This window comes from Erinaceus europaeus, chromosome 1 (assembly GCF_950295315.1).
Source record: "Erinaceus europaeus chromosome 1, mEriEur2.1, whole genome shotgun sequence".
Classification (NCBI taxonomy): domain Eukaryota; kingdom Metazoa; phylum Chordata; class Mammalia; order Eulipotyphla; family Erinaceidae; genus Erinaceus; species Erinaceus europaeus.
Window position 1 is genome coordinate 180,622,080 of NC_080162.1, and position 17,903 is coordinate 180,639,982.

At 40.7% G+C, this 17,903-nt stretch overlaps 1 protein-coding gene across 1 annotated transcript in view; it reads left to right on the top strand.

Annotated features, from left to right (window-relative positions):
* Positions 1 to 17,000, top strand: part of LOC132542059 (elongin-B-like) — a 35,645-nt gene extending 18,645 nt beyond the window's left edge. Inside the window, exon 2 of the mRNA XM_060204347.1 lies at positions 16,504 to 17,000. Coding sequence (XP_060060330.1) covers positions 16,504 to 16,841 — 338 coding nt within the window. The 3' untranslated portion in view covers positions 16,842 to 17,000. The remainder of the gene's footprint in view (positions 1 to 16,503) is intronic.
* The last annotated feature ends 903 nt before the right edge of the window (positions 17,001 to 17,903 follow it).

Below are 17,903 nucleotides of genomic sequence, written 5' to 3' on the forward strand. Positions count from 1 at the left end.
ACAGCAACAAATGCTGGAGAGGGTGTGGGGTCAAAGGAACCCTCCTGCACTGCTGGTGGGAATGTCAATTGGTCCAACCTCTGTGGAGAACAGTCTGGAGAACTCTCAGAAGGCTAGAAATGGACCTACCCTATGACCCTGCAATTCCCCTCCTGGGGATATATCCTAAGGAACCCAACACATCCATCCAAAAAGATCTGTGTACACATATGTTCTTGGCAGCACAATTTGTAATAGCCAAAACATGGAAGCAACCCAGGTGTCCAACAACAGATGAGTGGCTGAACAAGTTGTGGTATATCTACACAATGGAATACTACTCAGCTGTAAAAAATGGTGACTTCACCGTTTTCAGCCGATCTTGGATGGACCTTGAAAAAATCATGTTGAGTGAAATAAGTCAGAGACAGAAGGATGAATATGGGATGATCTCACTCTCAGGCCGAAGTTGAAAAACAAGTTTAGAAAAGAAAACACAAGTCGAACCTGAAATGGAATTGGAGTATTACACCAAAGTAAAAGACTCTGGGGTGGGTGGGTGGGTGGGGAGAATACAGGTCCATGAAAAATGATGAATGAAATAGTGGGGGTTGTATTGTTAAATGGGAATCTGGGGAATGTTATGCATGTAAAAAAAAAAAAGAAGAAGAAGTAGAAACGCAAAGCAGAAATTGACTGAGTTTGGAGTATGGCACCAAAGTAAGAAAGCAGAAGTACACTAGAGTTTGCAGTGAGTACCCTCCCTAATACTTCCTCTCCACTATTCCAAGCTTTGGGTCCATGATTGCTCAACAATTTGTTTGGCTTTGTATGTTAACTGTCTTTTCAGTCACCAGGTTCCAGATGCCATCAGGATGCTAGCCAGGCTTCCCTGGATTGAAGACCCCACCAATGTGTCCTGGAGCTCAGCTTTCCCAGAGACCCACCCTACTAGGGAAAGAGAGAGGCAGACTGGGAGTATGGACCGACCAGTCAACGCCCATGTTCAGCGAGGAAGCAATTACAGAAGCCAGACCTTCCAACTTCTGCAACCCTCAATGACCCTGGGTCCATGATCCCAGAGGGATAGAGAATGGGAAAGCTATCAGGGGAGGGGGTGGGATATGGAGATTGGGCGGTGGGAATTGTGTGGAGTTGTACCCCAACTACCCTATGGTTTTGTTAATTAATCCTTTCTTAAATAAAAAAAAATAAAAATAAATGTTTTCTGAGGTCACAGGTTCAATCCTCCACACTACCACAAGTGAAATTCCAGGGAGCATCTGTATTTATGCAATAGCAGGTAGGATCAGGAAGGGGAACATCTGGCTCTTGCCAATAGCAGAGGCTGGTGCCCCCACAGGTTCTCCTCATCCTGTGAGGCTTTGGCCAGCTCTTCTGCCACTTCTGTGAGATGTTGTAACTAACACATGTGAGATGAGTGAATTTTACCTGATTTGCCTCACCTCCAAGAGTGTTAAGGGAAGGGGTGGGGGTAGATAGCATAGTGACTATGCAAAGAGACTCTCATGCCTGAGGCTCCAAAGTCCCAGGTTCAATCCCCTGTACCACCATACAACCATAAACCAGAGATGAGCTATACTCTGGGGGGTGGGGGGGAGTTAAGGAAAGGCTTGGATACCTTCACAATCTCACCACACCTAGCAGACTTTTTCCTTCTTCAATTTCCATACAGATTTTGAGAGACAGAGGGAAAGAGAAACCACAGCACCGTTCCATCACATGTGGGTACTTCCTCCTTTGTGTGATGCTTCCATGTGGTGGCCAGAGGCTTGAACCTCGGTCCTCATGCATAATAAAGTGTGTGTTCTGGATTAGCTCTTTCCTGCCTCCTATTCAAGCTGGTTTTTTTTTTTAATGGCCTTGAAAGAAGCTTTGTGTGTTGAACAGATACAATTTGCAATTACTTTTTAAAAACATACTTAATCTAAGTAAAACATTAAATAAAAACCCTGATTTTCTTTAACTGACATTCTCATTATTTTATCTACAAATCTAGTACATTCCAGCAATCACTCTTAAGATTTTTTACATTTTGCTAATTAAGTCTCCTTAAATGCCTTAAAGTGAAATTGTAAAAAAAAATTCAATTTAATATATTTGGTTTTACTTATAAGCTCTTCAATACCTAACAACTGGAACATTCCTGAATGCTAAAACAATTCTAATAAGTGTAATAAATTAAACTTAAAAACATAGTGTATCTCCAGTTCCCATAAACATCCTAAATTTGTTTACAAATCTAATAAAATCACAAATCTAAACAGTTACTCAACTACACACTTAAAATTGGATCATGAGGTTAATGTATTAGATTCTTTAATGCCAGCTCCTCTTAAATATTACAAACACTCAACATGCCCAATATACACAAATTGTTGCAAAATTTAATAGAAAAATTGTAACACTTAATTTGAACTCTTCCTGAGATCTAGAGACGTACTCATGAAGAAAACAGTAAAGCTAAACTAAGCAAGTTGTAGTTTTATCTTAGCAGAGTGGGGTAATATAGCTTTCATTGTGGGGGTTCAGCGAGAAATCCCCCTACCTTCACTGGGTTCTCAGGGAAACCACAATGACTATGTCACTCTTGATATCAGTGGGGGAGAGAAAAAAAATAAATTCAGAACTAAGGGATGGGGAGAAGGACCTACACTGAAGAGAAGGAAAAGAAACTTCCTTTGGTGAGAGATGGCTTCATCTTTACTCTGGAAATAAGATGGGTTTCTAGGCTGACAAAATAGCTCACTTATAACGGACTGCTTTCTCATGTGTGCAAGAGTTTGGGGTCTGGCCCTCACTTCACTGAGGGAAACTTCAGTGCTATGGTCTCTTTCACCCTCTCTGCATCTTTGTTTCTGTCTCTCTCTGAGCAGGAAGGACATAAGGAAGGATGGGAGGAAGGGAATGAGGAAGGGAGGGAAAGGAAAAAGGGTTTTTTGGACAGAGAGAACAGATAACCTACACCATCCAAAATTATTTCTTCTAAAGCAGAGTGATAATGTTTGCTTCCAGTAGTGACTAAAGAAAGGGCAAGACCTTTTCATTTGCCTCCAGGGCCTTTTTGTTCAGCTCCAATTCTGCTTGCCATAGTAGGCTTCTTGAAGAGACCAACTCGAGAGAATCTTGTGGTGGTCTGATCTGAGCACCTTCTCTGAAGAGAAATTTTGCTGTCAACACAGGGTCCCATTTTTTTTCTTGAAATTCACAGACAACTTGAACTCTCTTGATAGGAAACTTTTGCCTATACAGAGGGTTAGAATTTCCAGGTTTTTTTCCCCAGGTAGAAAAAGGAAAAATAAAAAATAAAAATAAAAAGGAAAGAAAGAAAAGAAAAAGGAGAAAGAGACAGAGACAAATAAAAAAGGAAAAGATCTGGCAGGGGTTGATAGCATAATGTTTATGCAAAGAGACTCTCAAGTCTAAGACTCCAAAATTCCAGGTTCAATCCCCCACACCACCATAAATCAGAGCTGAGCAGTGCGCCGGTAAAACAAAAAAACAAAAGAAAAAGGAAAGGATCACAGCACAGATGCTTCCCCGAGTGTAGTGGGGGCCAGGTTCGAACCTGACTCGATTAACATGGCAAAGCAGCACGTTAACCACATAAGTTTTGTGTTGGTGCCTTCCCCACTTTCTCTTCTCTTTTATCCAGAGCACTGCATGCCTCTGGCTTTTGGTGGTGCCATTAATTATACATACAATCTCTTGAGTTCCAAGCATGGAAATGTCATGCATAGCCACTGTGCTATCTCCATAGGACCACTACTCTTGCAACTATTTAATTATACCCAGTCAGATTCTTTGTTTTTCGGGGAGTGGGGGGGGGGAAGGGGGGAGGCTTTGTCTGGCTCCACAAATCACAGAAGTCATTCTAGAGACTGACCAGGACCCTTAGAGCACTAATGGCCTCGGTGCCAGGCTCAGATAGTAGAGAGCCAATCATCTCCCTGGGATAGAAACTGGAGGCTCACAGGCTTCTTCACCATTTGAAGCCCCCAAATTGTCTTAGATGTTGCCATTTTCCCAAGACTAATGGAGAGGAATAGGGGATCTGATGCAGAGCCACAGAATCCACATTCTCCCTCATGGTTTCTTTTCCATTTCGGGCAGTTCCTCCAAACATGGAAACATTTGCATTATGTAAAGATGAGCAGAGTCACTGCACTGTCTTTATACCCCCAGTTAAAAAGAAAAAGGTGAAAGTGGATGAGGCGATAGCATAATGGTTAGACAAAAGCCTTCACGTCTGAGGCTCTGAGGTCCCAGGTTCAGTCTCCTGCACCATCAAAAGCTAAAGTTGAGTAGTGCTTTGGGGTAGGGGGAGAAGAAAAAATGCTGTGGGGGGAGGTTGAGCATGAGTTACCTTGCGCAAGGACCTGGGTTCAAGGCCCCAGTTCTCCACCCACAGTGGTGAAGCAGGTCTGCTGGTGTCTCTCCTCCTATCTCTCCCTTCCCTCTCAATCTCTCTATCCATTAAAATTTTTTTAAATATTAAAAATAAATTCTAAATAAATAAATAAGTAAAAGGAAAAAGCATCAGATCCCAAATTAAGTTGTTCACTTGGGATCAGCAATATTTAATATCTAATCTACTTGCAGGTTTTTTTTTTTTAGCTTTTTTTAAATCTTTATTTATTGGATAGAGACAGCCAGAAATTAAGAGGGAATGGGTTGATAGAGAGGGAGAGAGACACCTGCAGCCCTGTTTCACCACTCACAAAGCTTTCTCCCTGCAGGTAGGGACCCAGGGCTCGAACCCGGGTCCTTGCGCATTGTAATACATGCGCTCAACCAGGTGTGACACCACCCGGCCCCTTCTACTTTCAGTTTTAATCTCTTCTAGAAATTGATTTTTATTTTATTTTATTGTCACCAGGTTATTGTTGGGATTTCATGAGAAGGGAGATTTTTTTAAAAATTTATTTCTTTATTGGGGAATTAATGTTTTACATTCAACAGTAAATACAATAGTTCGTACATGCATAACATTCCCCAGTTTCCCATTTAACAATACAACCCCCACTATGTCATTTATCATCCTTCATGGACCTGTATTCTCCCCACCCACCCAGAGAAGGGAGATTTTTAAGTCAGTTTATCTGGAGTGCTTTTGTTTTGTTTGTTTTTTAGTATGGGGCCTCATTCATATGTTAAGTCCACTGCTTTTTCCTTCTTTTCATTTCAGAGAGGAAGAGACACCGTAGAACTACCCTGTCATTGTTTGGGGGTTGTTGGAGTTCAAACCTCAGGCCTTGTACTTGGTAAATCACATACTCTACCAGGTTTGTGTTTCTGGGCCCAGCAGTTTACTCTAAAATAATCTGCTAGAGACCCTCCCTTCCTGCCCTGAAGGTAGGCAGTTTTCCTTGGTTAACACCTTTATCCTGTCCACACCCTCTTTTAGACTATAAAAGTGTTTCATGTAACACACCTTTCAGTGTCTTTCTACTAGTCTAGTTGGAGGTGAGTTCTTTGGTAAAGCCAACTAGACTTCTATGTGTAATGAGATGACTTGCCTTTGAACCCTTTGTGGCAGCAACCAGATCTGCAGGGAACTTTTCTGAGTTCTTTTCCTCAACGTTTCCAAGGACTAAAGGATGACAGGTAGGTTCCTCTGGGAGAGAGCTCCGCAGTTTTATTTAACCCAGGTTATTTCTAGTAAGGTATAAAGCCCTAACTTTTGGTAGAGTCCTGGTTTCCATATGGAGAACTGGTGGTGGCAGATGATAAATTTTGTTTGCAAGCAGTCTTCATTCTTTTTAAAAAAAAACATTTATTTATTTATCCCCTTTTGTTGCCTTTGTTTTATTGTTATTGATGTCATTGTTGTTGGATAAGACAGAGAGAAATGGAGAGAGGAGGGGAAGACAGAGGGGGGAGAAAGATAGACACCTGCAGACCGGCTTCACCGCCTGTGAAGCGGCTCCCCGCCCGCCGGGGGATGGAACCAAAATCCTTACTCTGGTCTTTGCGCTTTGCACCATGTGCGCTTAACCCGCTGTGCTACTGCCTGACTGTTGTCCTCTTCATTCTTTGAGGCATTGGTACTGCTGCTGTCAGCTCTTCACATTCTTGCTGGTTTCTGTAAATGTCCACACACGGGATCAAAAGTGAAAGCATTTATGTATTAGTTTAGCTTAACGGTTTAGCTCAAAGAAATGGAATTCTTTGTATCTAAGGAGTTGAACATACCTTGTTACGTTAAAACTTTATTTATTTATTTATTTAAACCAGAATGCTTCTCAACTCTGGTTTATAATGGCGCTGGGGATTAAATCTGGGACTTTAGAGCCTCAGGCATGAGAGTCCGAGGCTCTAAAGTAAATGTTTATGTTAAATGTTTATGTTAAATGTTAAATGTTTACATTACCATTATGCTATCTACTCCCGCCCTTAAAACTATATTTAAAACTTTAATTAATTTTCCTTTTTTGTTGCCCTTGTTGATTTTATCACTGTTGTGGTTATTATTGTTGTTGTTATTGATGTTGTTGTTGCCAGATAGGACAGAGAGAATTGGAGAAAGGAGGGGAAGACAGAGATGGGGAGAGAAAGTTAGACACCTGCAGACCTGCTTCACCACCTGTGAAGCGACCCCCCTGCAGGTGGGGAGCCGGGGGGGGGGGGGGGGGGGGGGCTCGAACTGGGATCCTTACCGCCGGTCCTCCAGTTTCGCGCCATGTACGCTTAACCCACTGCGCTACAGCCCGACCTCCCTATTTAAAACTTTAAAACTAGTTCCAAAGCTGCTGAAGTAGTTCACTTGGACAGTATACTGCTTTGCCATCTGTGCAACCCAGGTTCAAGCCTGATCCCTACAGTGAAGGAAGCTCTGTTGTTGTCTGTCTCTTTCTACCTCTCCGTCTCTACTTAAAAAAAAGGAAACTGGGGAATGTTATACATGTACAAACTATTGTACTTACTGTTGAATGTAAAACATTAATTCCCCAATAAAAAAAAAAATCAGGAAAAAAAAGGTAATAACAACTATAGTTTCAGGATCTATGAGCTAGTTTGAGCACCCTGTATACCACATGGGAACAGTATTGCTTATTGGGGTGGGGGAGATAACAAGATGGTTTTGCAACTGGATTTCTTGCCTGAGGCTCTGAGCTCCCAGTTTCAGTAGCACTATAACCATAAACCAAAAGCAGAGCTGAGCAGTGCCCTGGTATCTCTAATGATGATGATGATGATGATGATGATGATGCTTACGTAAGAAGTGGACTTGAAAGACTTTTTTTGGCAAAAGTATTGAAATTTTAGAGGTATAAGAATCACCTAAGGGTTCTGGGTGGTGGCACACCTGGCTGAGCGCACATGTTACAGTGCACACGGATCTAGGTTCGACCCCCTGGTCCCCACCTGCAGAGGGAAAGCTTCACAAGTGGTGAAGCAGGGCTGCAGGTGTCTCTCTGTCTCTCCCTCTCTATCACCCCCTTCCCTCTCAATTTCTACCTGTTTCTATCCAACAAATAAATAAAGAAAATTTTAAAAAGTGGTCCGGGAGATGGCACAGTGATAGAGCTTTGGACTCTCAAGCATGAGGTCCCGAGTTCGATCCCTGGCAGCACATGTGCCAGAGTGATGTCTGGTTCTTTCTCTCTCCTCCTATCTTTCTCATAAATAAATAAAATCTTTAAAAAAAATTTTTTTTTAAAGAATCACCTAATTAGGATGTAATTCCAACTGCTTCCCCTCTTATCCTCTGGTTCTTGGGTACTCACATTTTACAAGTTCCGAGCTGTGTTTCCAGTCTGGAAGCATCATGTGGCAGAAAACTAGAGCCCACCAAGTTAGTCCTTATGTGCATGGGTCTTCCCAGGTTTGGTGGGACTCTAAGGGATTTTTCTTGTTAATTTCTGCCAGCAATTTGCTCAGACAGCCAAGGGGCCACTAAAATTTAAGAAAAAAAAAATAGAAAAAATTTGGCAAATCCTAGTGGATGTCGTGCTACACTTTGAATTGTCTTTGCCCATGAGGCCTCACACAGGATCAGTGCCCCAGCTTCTGGCAGAGTTCTCTCAGATCTCTGCCTTTAATACGTAGAGAAAGATGAAACTTGACTCTGTTCCTTTCCAAATCCACACCAGTTACTTTCCCAAGAACTGCTTTTGTCTTTTTTCGTTTCTCTAATGTCTTAAACTTGGTTTAGTTAAGCATCAACCAAGTTGAGAGACCCAAATATGGCCAGATTAAAAACAAACAAACAAAACAACTGCACTTTTTTCTTTTTTTTTTTTTTACAGTGCTTTTTCCCTTCATCCTTTTGTCTTAAATTCCACCTATGAGTGAGGTCATCCATTTGTGTTCATCTTTCTTATTTTGGCTCATCTTATTTAACAGGATTCCTTCCAACTTTAGGAAGGGGGCGTGGAGGCACTTTTTGAGGGGATAAGGAGCCATGCATAGTGATGGAAAAGGACCTAAACTTGGGATGAGAGTATTTTGCAGACACCTATCATGGGGAGACTGAGAATTCATACCCATGTGCCAAAGAAAGGAAAAGTATCCAACATGGGTAGAATGACATTTGCCAGTTAGAGCTCATTACCCATTTAAAGTAATTAAGTTTTCTCTTTTGACTGCCTCGAATAGCTCTGACTCTCAGGTAAAAAAAAAAAAAAAAAAAAAAAAGGAGTGGAGGGCCTCTTTTTGGGAATGTCCTCTGAGTCCGAATACTGTTAGAAATATTGTTTTGTTTTTGCCAGAGCAATGATCAGCTCTGGCTTGTGGTGTCAGAGATTGAAACTGGGACTTCAGGGCCTCACGCATGGGTCTTTTTTTTTTAAATAATTTATTTCTTTATTGGGGAACTAATGTTTTACATTCAACAGTAAACACAATAGTTTGTACATGCATAACATTCCCCAGTTTCCCATTTAACAATACAACCCCCACTAGGTCCTCTGAATCCTTCTTGGACCTGTATTCTCCCCACCCACCCACCCCAGAGTCTTTTACTTGGGTGTAATACTCCAATTCCATTTGAGGTTCTACTTGTGTTTTCTTTTCTAATCTTGTTTTTCAACTTCAACCTGAGAGTGAGATCATACCATATTCATCCTTCTGTTTCTTTTTTTTTTCTTTCTTTTTTCTTTTTTTAACTTTTTTTATTTAAGAAAGGATTAATTAACAAAACCATAGGGTAGGAGGGGTACAACTCCACACAATTCCCACCGCCCAATCTCTATATCCCACCCCTCCCCCGATAGCTTTCCCATTCTCTATCCCTCTGGGAGCATGGATCCAGGGTCATTGTGGGTTGCAGAAGGTAGAAGGTCTGGCTTCTGTCATTGCTTCCCGCTGAACATGGGCGTTGACTAGTCGGTCCATACTCCCAGTCTGCCTCTCTCTTTCCCTAGTAGGGTGGGTCTCTGGGGAAGCTGAGCTCCAGGACATATTGGTAGGGTCTTCAATCCAGGGAAGTCTGGCCGGCATCCTGATGACACCTGGAACCTGGTGACTGAAAAGAGAGTTAACATACAAAGCCAAACAAATTGTTGAGCAATCATGGACCCAAAGCTTGGAAAGGTGGAGAGGAAGTATTAGGGAGGTACTCACTGCAAACTCTAGTGTACTTCTGCTTTCTTACTTTGGTGCCATACTCCAAACTCAGTCAATTTCTGCTTTGCATTTCTACTTCTTCTTTTTTTTTTTTTACATGCATAACATTCCCCAGATTCCCATTTAACAATACAACCCCCTCTATTTCATTCATCATTTTTCATGGACCTATATTCTCCCCACCCACCCACCCACCCCAGAGTCTTTTACTTTGGTGTAATACTCCAATTCCATTTCAGGTTCGACTTGTGTTTTCTTTTCTAATCTTGTTTTTCAACTTCGGCCTGAGAGTGAGATCATCCCGTATTCATCCTTCTGTTTCTGACTTAGTTCACTCAACATGATTTTTTCAAGGTCCATCCAAGATCGGCTGAAAACGGTGAAGTCACCATTTTTTACAGCTGAGTAGTATTCCATTGTGTATATAGACCACAACTTGCTCAGCCACTCATCTGTTGTTGGACACCTGGGTTGCTTCCACGTTTTGGCTATTACAAATTGTGCTGCCAAGAACATATGTGTACACAGATCTTTTTGGATGGATGTGTTGGGTTCCTTAGGATATATCCCCAGGAGAGAAATTGCAGGGTCATAGGGAAGGTCCATGTCTAGCCTTCGGAGAGTTCTCCAGACTGTTCTCCACAGAGGTTGGACCAATTGACATTCCCACCAGCAGTGCAGGAGGGTTCCTTTGACCCCACACCCTCTCTAGCATTTGCTGCTGTTACCTTTTCTGATGTATGACATTCTCACAGGAGTGAAGTGATATCTCATTGTTGTCTTGATTTGCATTTCTCTGACAGTCAGAGACTTGGAGCATTTTTTCATGTGTTTCTTGGCCTTTTGGATCTCTTCTGTGGTGAATATTCTGTCCAAGTCCTCCCCCCATTCTTGGATGGGGTTATTTGTTGTCTTGTTGTTGAGTCTGGCAAGCTCTTTATATATGTTGGTTATTAAACTCTTATCTGATGTATGGCATGTAAAGATCTTCTCCCATTCTGTGAGGGGTCTCTTGGTTTGGGTAGTGGTTTCTTTTGCTGTGAAGAAGCTTTTTAATTTGATGTAGTCCCATAGGTTTATACTTGCCTTAGTCTTCTTTGTAATTGGATTCGTTTCATTGAAAATGTCTTTAATATTTATGCAAAAATAAGTTCTGCCAATATTTTCCTCTAAGTATTTGATAGTTTGTGGTCTAACATCCAAGTCCTTGATCCACTTGGAATTTACTTTTGTATTTGGTGAAATACAGTGATTCAGTTTCATTCTTCTGCATGTTTCAACCCATTGTTTCCAACACCATTTGTTGAAGAGACTCTGCTTTCCCCATGTAATAGTCTGGGCCCCTTTGTCAAAGATTAGATGTCCATAGGTGTGGGGCCTCATTTCTGGGCTCTCAATTCTATTCCACTGGTCAGTGTGTCTGTTCATGTTCCAGTACCAAGCAGTTTTGATGACAATGGCTCTATAATACAGTTTGAGATCTGGGAGTGTGATGCCTCCGGTTCTGTTCTTTTTTCTCAAGATTGTTTTGGCAATTCTAGGTCTTTTCTGGTTCCAGATAAACATTTGTAGCATTTGTTCTATTCTCCTAAAAAATGTGCTTGGGATCTTGATGGGGATAGCATTAAATTTGTAGATGGCTCTGGGTAATATATTCATTTTGATGATATTAATTCTTCCAACCCATGAACATGGAATATCTTTCCACTTCTTTGTGTCTTTTTCAATTTCTTTGAGTAGTGACTCATAATTTTCAGTATACAAGTCTTTCACTTCTTTGGCTAGGTTTACTCCTAGATATTTTATTGTTTTTGTTGCTATAGAAAAAGGAACTGATTTCTGGATTTCAATTTCTTCTAACTTAGTGTTTGCATAGAGGAATGCCACTGACTTTTGAATGTTAATTTTATAGCCTGACACATTACTGTATTGCCTGATGATTTCCAAAAGCTTCTTGCTGGATTCCTGAGGTTTTTCCATGTATACTATCATGTCATCTGCAAATAAGGAGAGTTTGACTTCTTCTCTTCCAATCTGTATGCCTTTAATTCCTTGCTCCTGCCTGATTGCTATGGCAAGAACTTCCAACACTATGTTGAATAGTAATGGTGATAGTGGGCAGCCCTGTCTAGTACCTGATCTGAGGGGAAATGCTTCCAGTTTTTCACCATTGAGTATGATGTTGGCTGTGGGTTTGCTATATATAGACTCCACTATCTTCAGGAATTTTCCATCTATTCCCATTTTTTGTAGTGTTTTGATCATAAAGGGATGTTGTATTTTGTCAAAGGCTTTCTCTGCATCTATTGATATGACCATGTGGTTTTTGGTCTTGCTTTTGTTGATGTGGTGGATCACATTGATTGATTTACGTATATTAAACCAACCTTGCATGCCTGGGATAAACCCCACTTGGTCATGATGAACAATCATTTTGATATACTGCTGTATCCGGTTGGCTAGAATTTTGTTCAATATTTTCACATCTATGTTCATCAGAGATATTGGTCTGTAGTTTTCTTTTTTGGTTGTGTCCCTGTCTGCTTTTGGTATCGGGGTGATGTTGGCTTCATAGAAGCTGGCAGGGAGTATTCCAGTGTCTTCAATCTTCTGGAAGACTTTTAAAAGTAGAGGTATTAGTTCTTCTTTGAAGGTTTTATAGAATTCATTTGTAAAACCATCTGGTCCAGGACTTTTATTTTTGGGGAGATTTTTGATAACTGTTTCAATTTCATTAGCTGTGATGGACCTGTTCATGTCATCCACTTCCTCTTTACTTAGATTTGGAAATTGGTAGGTATCTAGGAAATCATCCATTTCTTCCAGGTTCTCAGGCTTGGTGGCATATAGTTATTCATAGAAACCTCGCATGATATGTTGAATTTCTGCAGTGTCTGTTGTGATATCTCCTCTTTCATTTACTATCCGATTTATTTGGGTCTTCTCCCTTTTTTGTTTTGTGAGTCTGGCTAAAGGCTTGTCGACTTTGTTTACTCTTTCGAAGAACCAACATTTACTTTCATTGATCTTTTGTATGGTTTTGCTATTCTCAATGTTATTTATTTCTGCCCTAACTTTAGTGATTTCTGTCCTTCTGGTTGCTTTAGGATTCCTTTGTTGTTCTTCCTCTAGGTCTTTAAAATGTGCAATCAGGCTGTTTATTTGTGCTTTTTCTTGTTTCCTAATGTGTGCTTGTATAGCTATGAACTTCCCTCTTAGGACTGCTTTAGCTGTGTCCCAAATATTTTGATAGCTTGTGTCTTCATTTTCATTGAACTCTTGAAACATTTTGATTTCTTCCTTGATTTCCTCTTTGACCCAGAAGTTGTTAGGAAGTGTACTGTTGAGCTTCCACATTCTGAGACTGTTACTAATCTTTTGTTGATTGTTAAGTGTTAGTTTAATTCCACTGTGGTCTGAGAAGATGCTTGGGATGATTTCAGTGTTCTTGAATAGGCTGATGCTGTCTTTGTGGCCTAATATATGGTCTATCCTTGAGAATGATCCATGTGGATTTGAGTAAAATGTGTATTCCAGTTTCTTGGGATGAATGACTCTGAAAATGTCCAATAGTTCTAGTTTATCTATCTCTTCATTTAGCTCCCTTATGTCTTTACTGATTTTCTTCCTGGATGATCTGTCAAGTTGAGAGAGTGGGGTGTTGAAGTCCCCTACTATGACTGTGTTACTATTATTATATTGCTGTAGCTCTTTCAGTAGAAGTTTGATGTATTTAGATGGCTTCTCATTGGGTGCATAGATATTAATAATTGTTAAGTCCTCTTGATTGACTGATCCTCTGAGCATTAAGTAGTGTCCATTCCTATCTTTTTTAATCTTATCTATTTTAAAGTCTATCATGGCATATATGAGAATAGCTGTTCCTGCCCTTTTTTGTGGGCCATTGGCTTGTATGATAGTTTTCCATCCTTTCCCTTTTAAGACTGTGTTTGTCTTGTTGAGTTAGGTGAGTTTCCTGTAGACAACATATTGTTGGTTTGTGTTTTCTGATCCATCTTCCTACTCTGTGTCTTTTAATAGATGAATTCAGGCCATTGACATTTATTGATATCAAAGATTGAAGATATTTTAACGCCATTCTTGTAGAGTTTTAGAGTGTTTTGATATATGTTATTTGTGGTGGTCTGGTCGTTTATAGGAGACCTTTCAGAATTTCTTTCAGGACAGGCTTGGTGATGGTTGCTTCCTTCAACTGTTGCTTGTCTGAGAAGGTTTTGATGCTTCCATCTAGTCTGAATGACAGTCTAGCAGGATATAGTATTCTTGGCTGAAAGCCTTTCTCATTGAGCACTCAATAGATATCTTGCCATTCTCTTCTGGCCTGTAGTGTTTGTATGGAGAAGTTTGCTGCTAATCTTATGGGTTTTCCTTTGTAGGTGACTCTTTGTTTTTCTCTTGCAGCCTTGAGGATCCTTTCTTTATCCTTATTCCTTTCCAATCTAAGTATGACATGTCTTGGTGTCTTTAGGTCTGGGTTAATTCTGTTTGGGACCCTCTGGGCTTCTTGAATCTTTATGTCTTTGGTGTTGTCTAGACCAGAGAAGTTTTCAACTATTATGGCCTGGAGAATGCTTTCTTCCTCCCCTTCTCTTTCTTCCTCTGGTAAGCCAATAATGCGTATATTGTTTCTTTTGAAGTCATCCCATAAGACTCTGTTGTTGTTTTCAGCATCTCTTAATCTCTTTTTGAGATCTCTTACTTCTTTTTGAGTTGTCTCTAATTCATCCTCAATCTTGCTAATTTTGTTTTCAGCCTCATAGATTCTATTCTCTCTGCCCTCTACTGCTTTCTGGAGTTCATTTATTTTGTTGCCCTGCTCTGATACTGTTTTAGCTTGTTCAGCTAGTTGCCTTCTTAGCTCAGTGATTTCAACTTTCAGCTCTCTAATAACCATGAGATAATTAGAATTTTCTTCCATTTTCTCATTTGTTGTTCCTGCATTTCTGATTACAATTTTTTCAAATTCTTTACTCACTCCTGTTATTATTTCCTTAGCTAATGTTTGGATGTTGAACTCGTTGTTTTGTGCTTCACCCTCTGGAGGACTTTTAGCTGGACTCTTGTCCTGGTTCAAGTCTCCAATATTTTTTCTTGTTGTTTTAACCATTTTATATATTATGAGTTCCCTTTATCAGTACTTTTTAAATTATTGATCACTATTGCCTGGATTGACTTGTGTCTAAGTAAGTTAATTAAAGGGTTTACAGTGGTGGAAGTTATTTCAATCCCTGAGTTGGAGCTCAGTGGTTTAAAAGCCTCTTTTTTTTTTTTCTTCCCTGTAGGCTATGGGAGCCTGAGGGCTTTTAAACTATCAATAGGCTTCTTATCTTAGTCACTTACTCCTGACCAAGGGATAAAGCAGAGTGTGGCAGAGATAATCCAGTGGTTATGCAAAGAGACTTTCACAGCCCCTCAGCTATGCCACCGAGGTATAGGTCTTCTCCTGAGTTTCCTGGTTAGATCTCTGTCCCCTGGTGTCCCTCCCTGCCGCTGCTCCAGATTCTGAGGGTAGTAGCAATGGAGACTCAGAGTTGCACTCAATGGATGCATGCCCTAGAGTGGTATTGCTGGATCATAAATTAATTCCATTTTTATTTAAGGACTGTCCATACATTTTTTTTTGTTTCATTTTGTTTTTGGTGCTTTAATAATGATCCACAAGATTATAGGATAAGAGAGGTATAATTCCCACCACCAGAGTATCCCATCTCCTCCATTGGAAGTTTCCCTATTCTTTATCCGGCTGGGAGTATGGACCAAAGATCTTTATGGGGTGCAGAAGGTGGGAGGTCTGCTTCTGTAATTGCTTCTCCCAACTGTCCTTACAGTCTTAGAGTTATACCAGTTTGCATTCTCACCAGCAATGGAGCAGAGTTCAGCAGACAAGATTTTTAAAGATGCATATATTTTTCCAAAATACATTGTAAAATAAAGCCATCCCAACACAGGTGAATGTCTATACCTTGATGAGATTTAAGCAGGATCCTTACTCTTTGGTGGAATTAAAACAGCTCTGGGAGTAAGCAAGACAGGGCAGGGGCCTCTCATCATTACACTATCTCCAGCCCAATTCACAAAAGACCCTGGAGGAGCTCAAATACTTTCCTCATGCATCTGTTTGTTTTTATTGGTGCACTGCTCAACTCTGGTTTACATTGGTGCTATCACCCCAGCACTAGCCCTATTTTTTTTTTCCAAATTAATGTAGTTTAGGATAAGTACTGATAAATGCAAGCTAGTGTAAGTCTATCGATTTAATAAGTAGTCATGCCTTTCAGAGTTGTGCAATACTAGTTAAAGAATTCTAAATTCATGTTAGTTCTATTACAACATTTATGAGCAAGAAAACTCCTCTAAAGCTATAATAGCAACTGGGAAAATGAATGGCTCAACTGATAAAGCACCAGACTTTCATGCCTGAGCTTCCTGGTTTGATCCCCAGCACCACATGTACTGGAGCAGTGCTCTGATTTGTCTCTCCTTCTTTCTCCCTCACATGAAGTCTTATATGTAATAAATTAAATATGTATTTATAAAATATATTTATACTTAACATTTAGGGGGTGGAAAGACAAATCAGCTAGGGCACCTGCACTGCCATACAACCCAGCTTTGATGCCTCCTCCATGGTGGGGCCATAGCAATGGAAGACACTTAGGTGTATGGTGTGCTAGCTTCTCTATCTGAAGTAACTCTTTTTTTTTTTTTTTTTACAAGATGGGAGTGGGAAATGGAAAATTGCTCTAGTAGGTGGGATGCTGAGAGTTGAGGTTAGGACCTCGTGCTTTGAAGTCCATTGGGCCACAAAAAAAAAAAAAAGGTAACTAGTATTTAAATAGAATAAATGGGCCAAGTTATCTTGGTAAACTCATAAAACATTTATATTTTTATGGTCTTAAAAATGGTTTCCAGGTGGAGTCACTACGGAGAAGAGACAACTCTCAAGTTCAACAGTGAGCCTCCCTGGCACAGACCATCAAATGGATGTTTTCCTCATGATCCAGCGCAGGAAGACCACCATCTTCACAGATGCCAAGGAAAACAGCACCGTGTTTGAGCTGAAGTGCATCATTGAGAGCATCCTTAAGCAGCCACCCAGAGAACAGAAACTATTTAAGAATGACCAGCTCCTTAAGGACAGTATGACACTGTTAGAGTGTGGCTTCACCGGTGAAAATACCCCAGCAGAAGCCCCAGCCCTACTAAGACTGGCCTTTCTGGCAGATGAAATATCAGCCCATAGAAGCTGATCAGAAAGCCATACCAATAAATAAGCTGAGTAGTGCAGTGCGAGGGCCAGCATGCTGCCCTCATGCTCCAGCAGTACAAGATTCGTGTGTGTGTGTGTGGGGGGGGGAGTTACCTGGACGTGGCTCAGTGGGTGGATGCTCTGGTTCATTATCCCATGTGTTAATTGGTAAATAAAAATTGCAGTCTGGGAGCAGGCACAGTCAGTGGCTACAGTATCATACTTAACCCAAGAGGTCATGAGTCTTACTGCAGGCAGTACATGTACCAGAGTAATACTGTGGTATTTTCTCCCTCTCCTCTCTGTTTGCTAATAAACAGATTTTTTTTTTTTTTAAATCAACACTGCTCAGTTCTGGTTTATGTTGGTGCCAGGGATTGAAGCTGGGATTTTGGCGACTAAGACATGAGAGTCTCTTATTGTCATAATCAGAACAAAGGAGTAGACAATAAGAGGCAGTTCTGAATAGATATTTATTTATTTATTTATTTATTATTTTTATAAACTTTCCACTGTCACTTTAAACCAGATGAAAATTGGCCTCCATGTTCATATTTATTTATTTATTATTGGATAGAGACAGACAAAAACTGAGAGGTGAGAGGAGGCAGAGAGACAGAGAGACACCTGCAGCCCTGCTTTACCAATCCTGAAACTTACCTCCTTGTAGAGAAATTGTTAGGATGTGGTACATCCTGGCAGGGTTTGACCTGAAGAGTGCGTCTATCCTGTCAGTCTCTCTCTCTCTACCAAGAGGTTGAGCAAGGAGGGACAGGAGTAACCCCAAAGGTTTACCCCATCTTATCAGACCCCCTGTCTCACAAAGCACCCCACATTCCTGATACTATGGCCATTAGATAGAAAGAAAAGGGGAGATGTGGGGAAATTGTGAGGAGCTCACAAAGCACCCTGCATTTTTCTGCCTCCAGGAGCCTGGCATTCCTTAAAATATTAAGCCAGTTCCCCCTTCTCCACCCTGCATTCCTGATACTATGGCCTATCTACATAATCATTGTTTTGCCTGAAAGACCCCCACCCATTCCATTCCTCTGATCTATCTTCA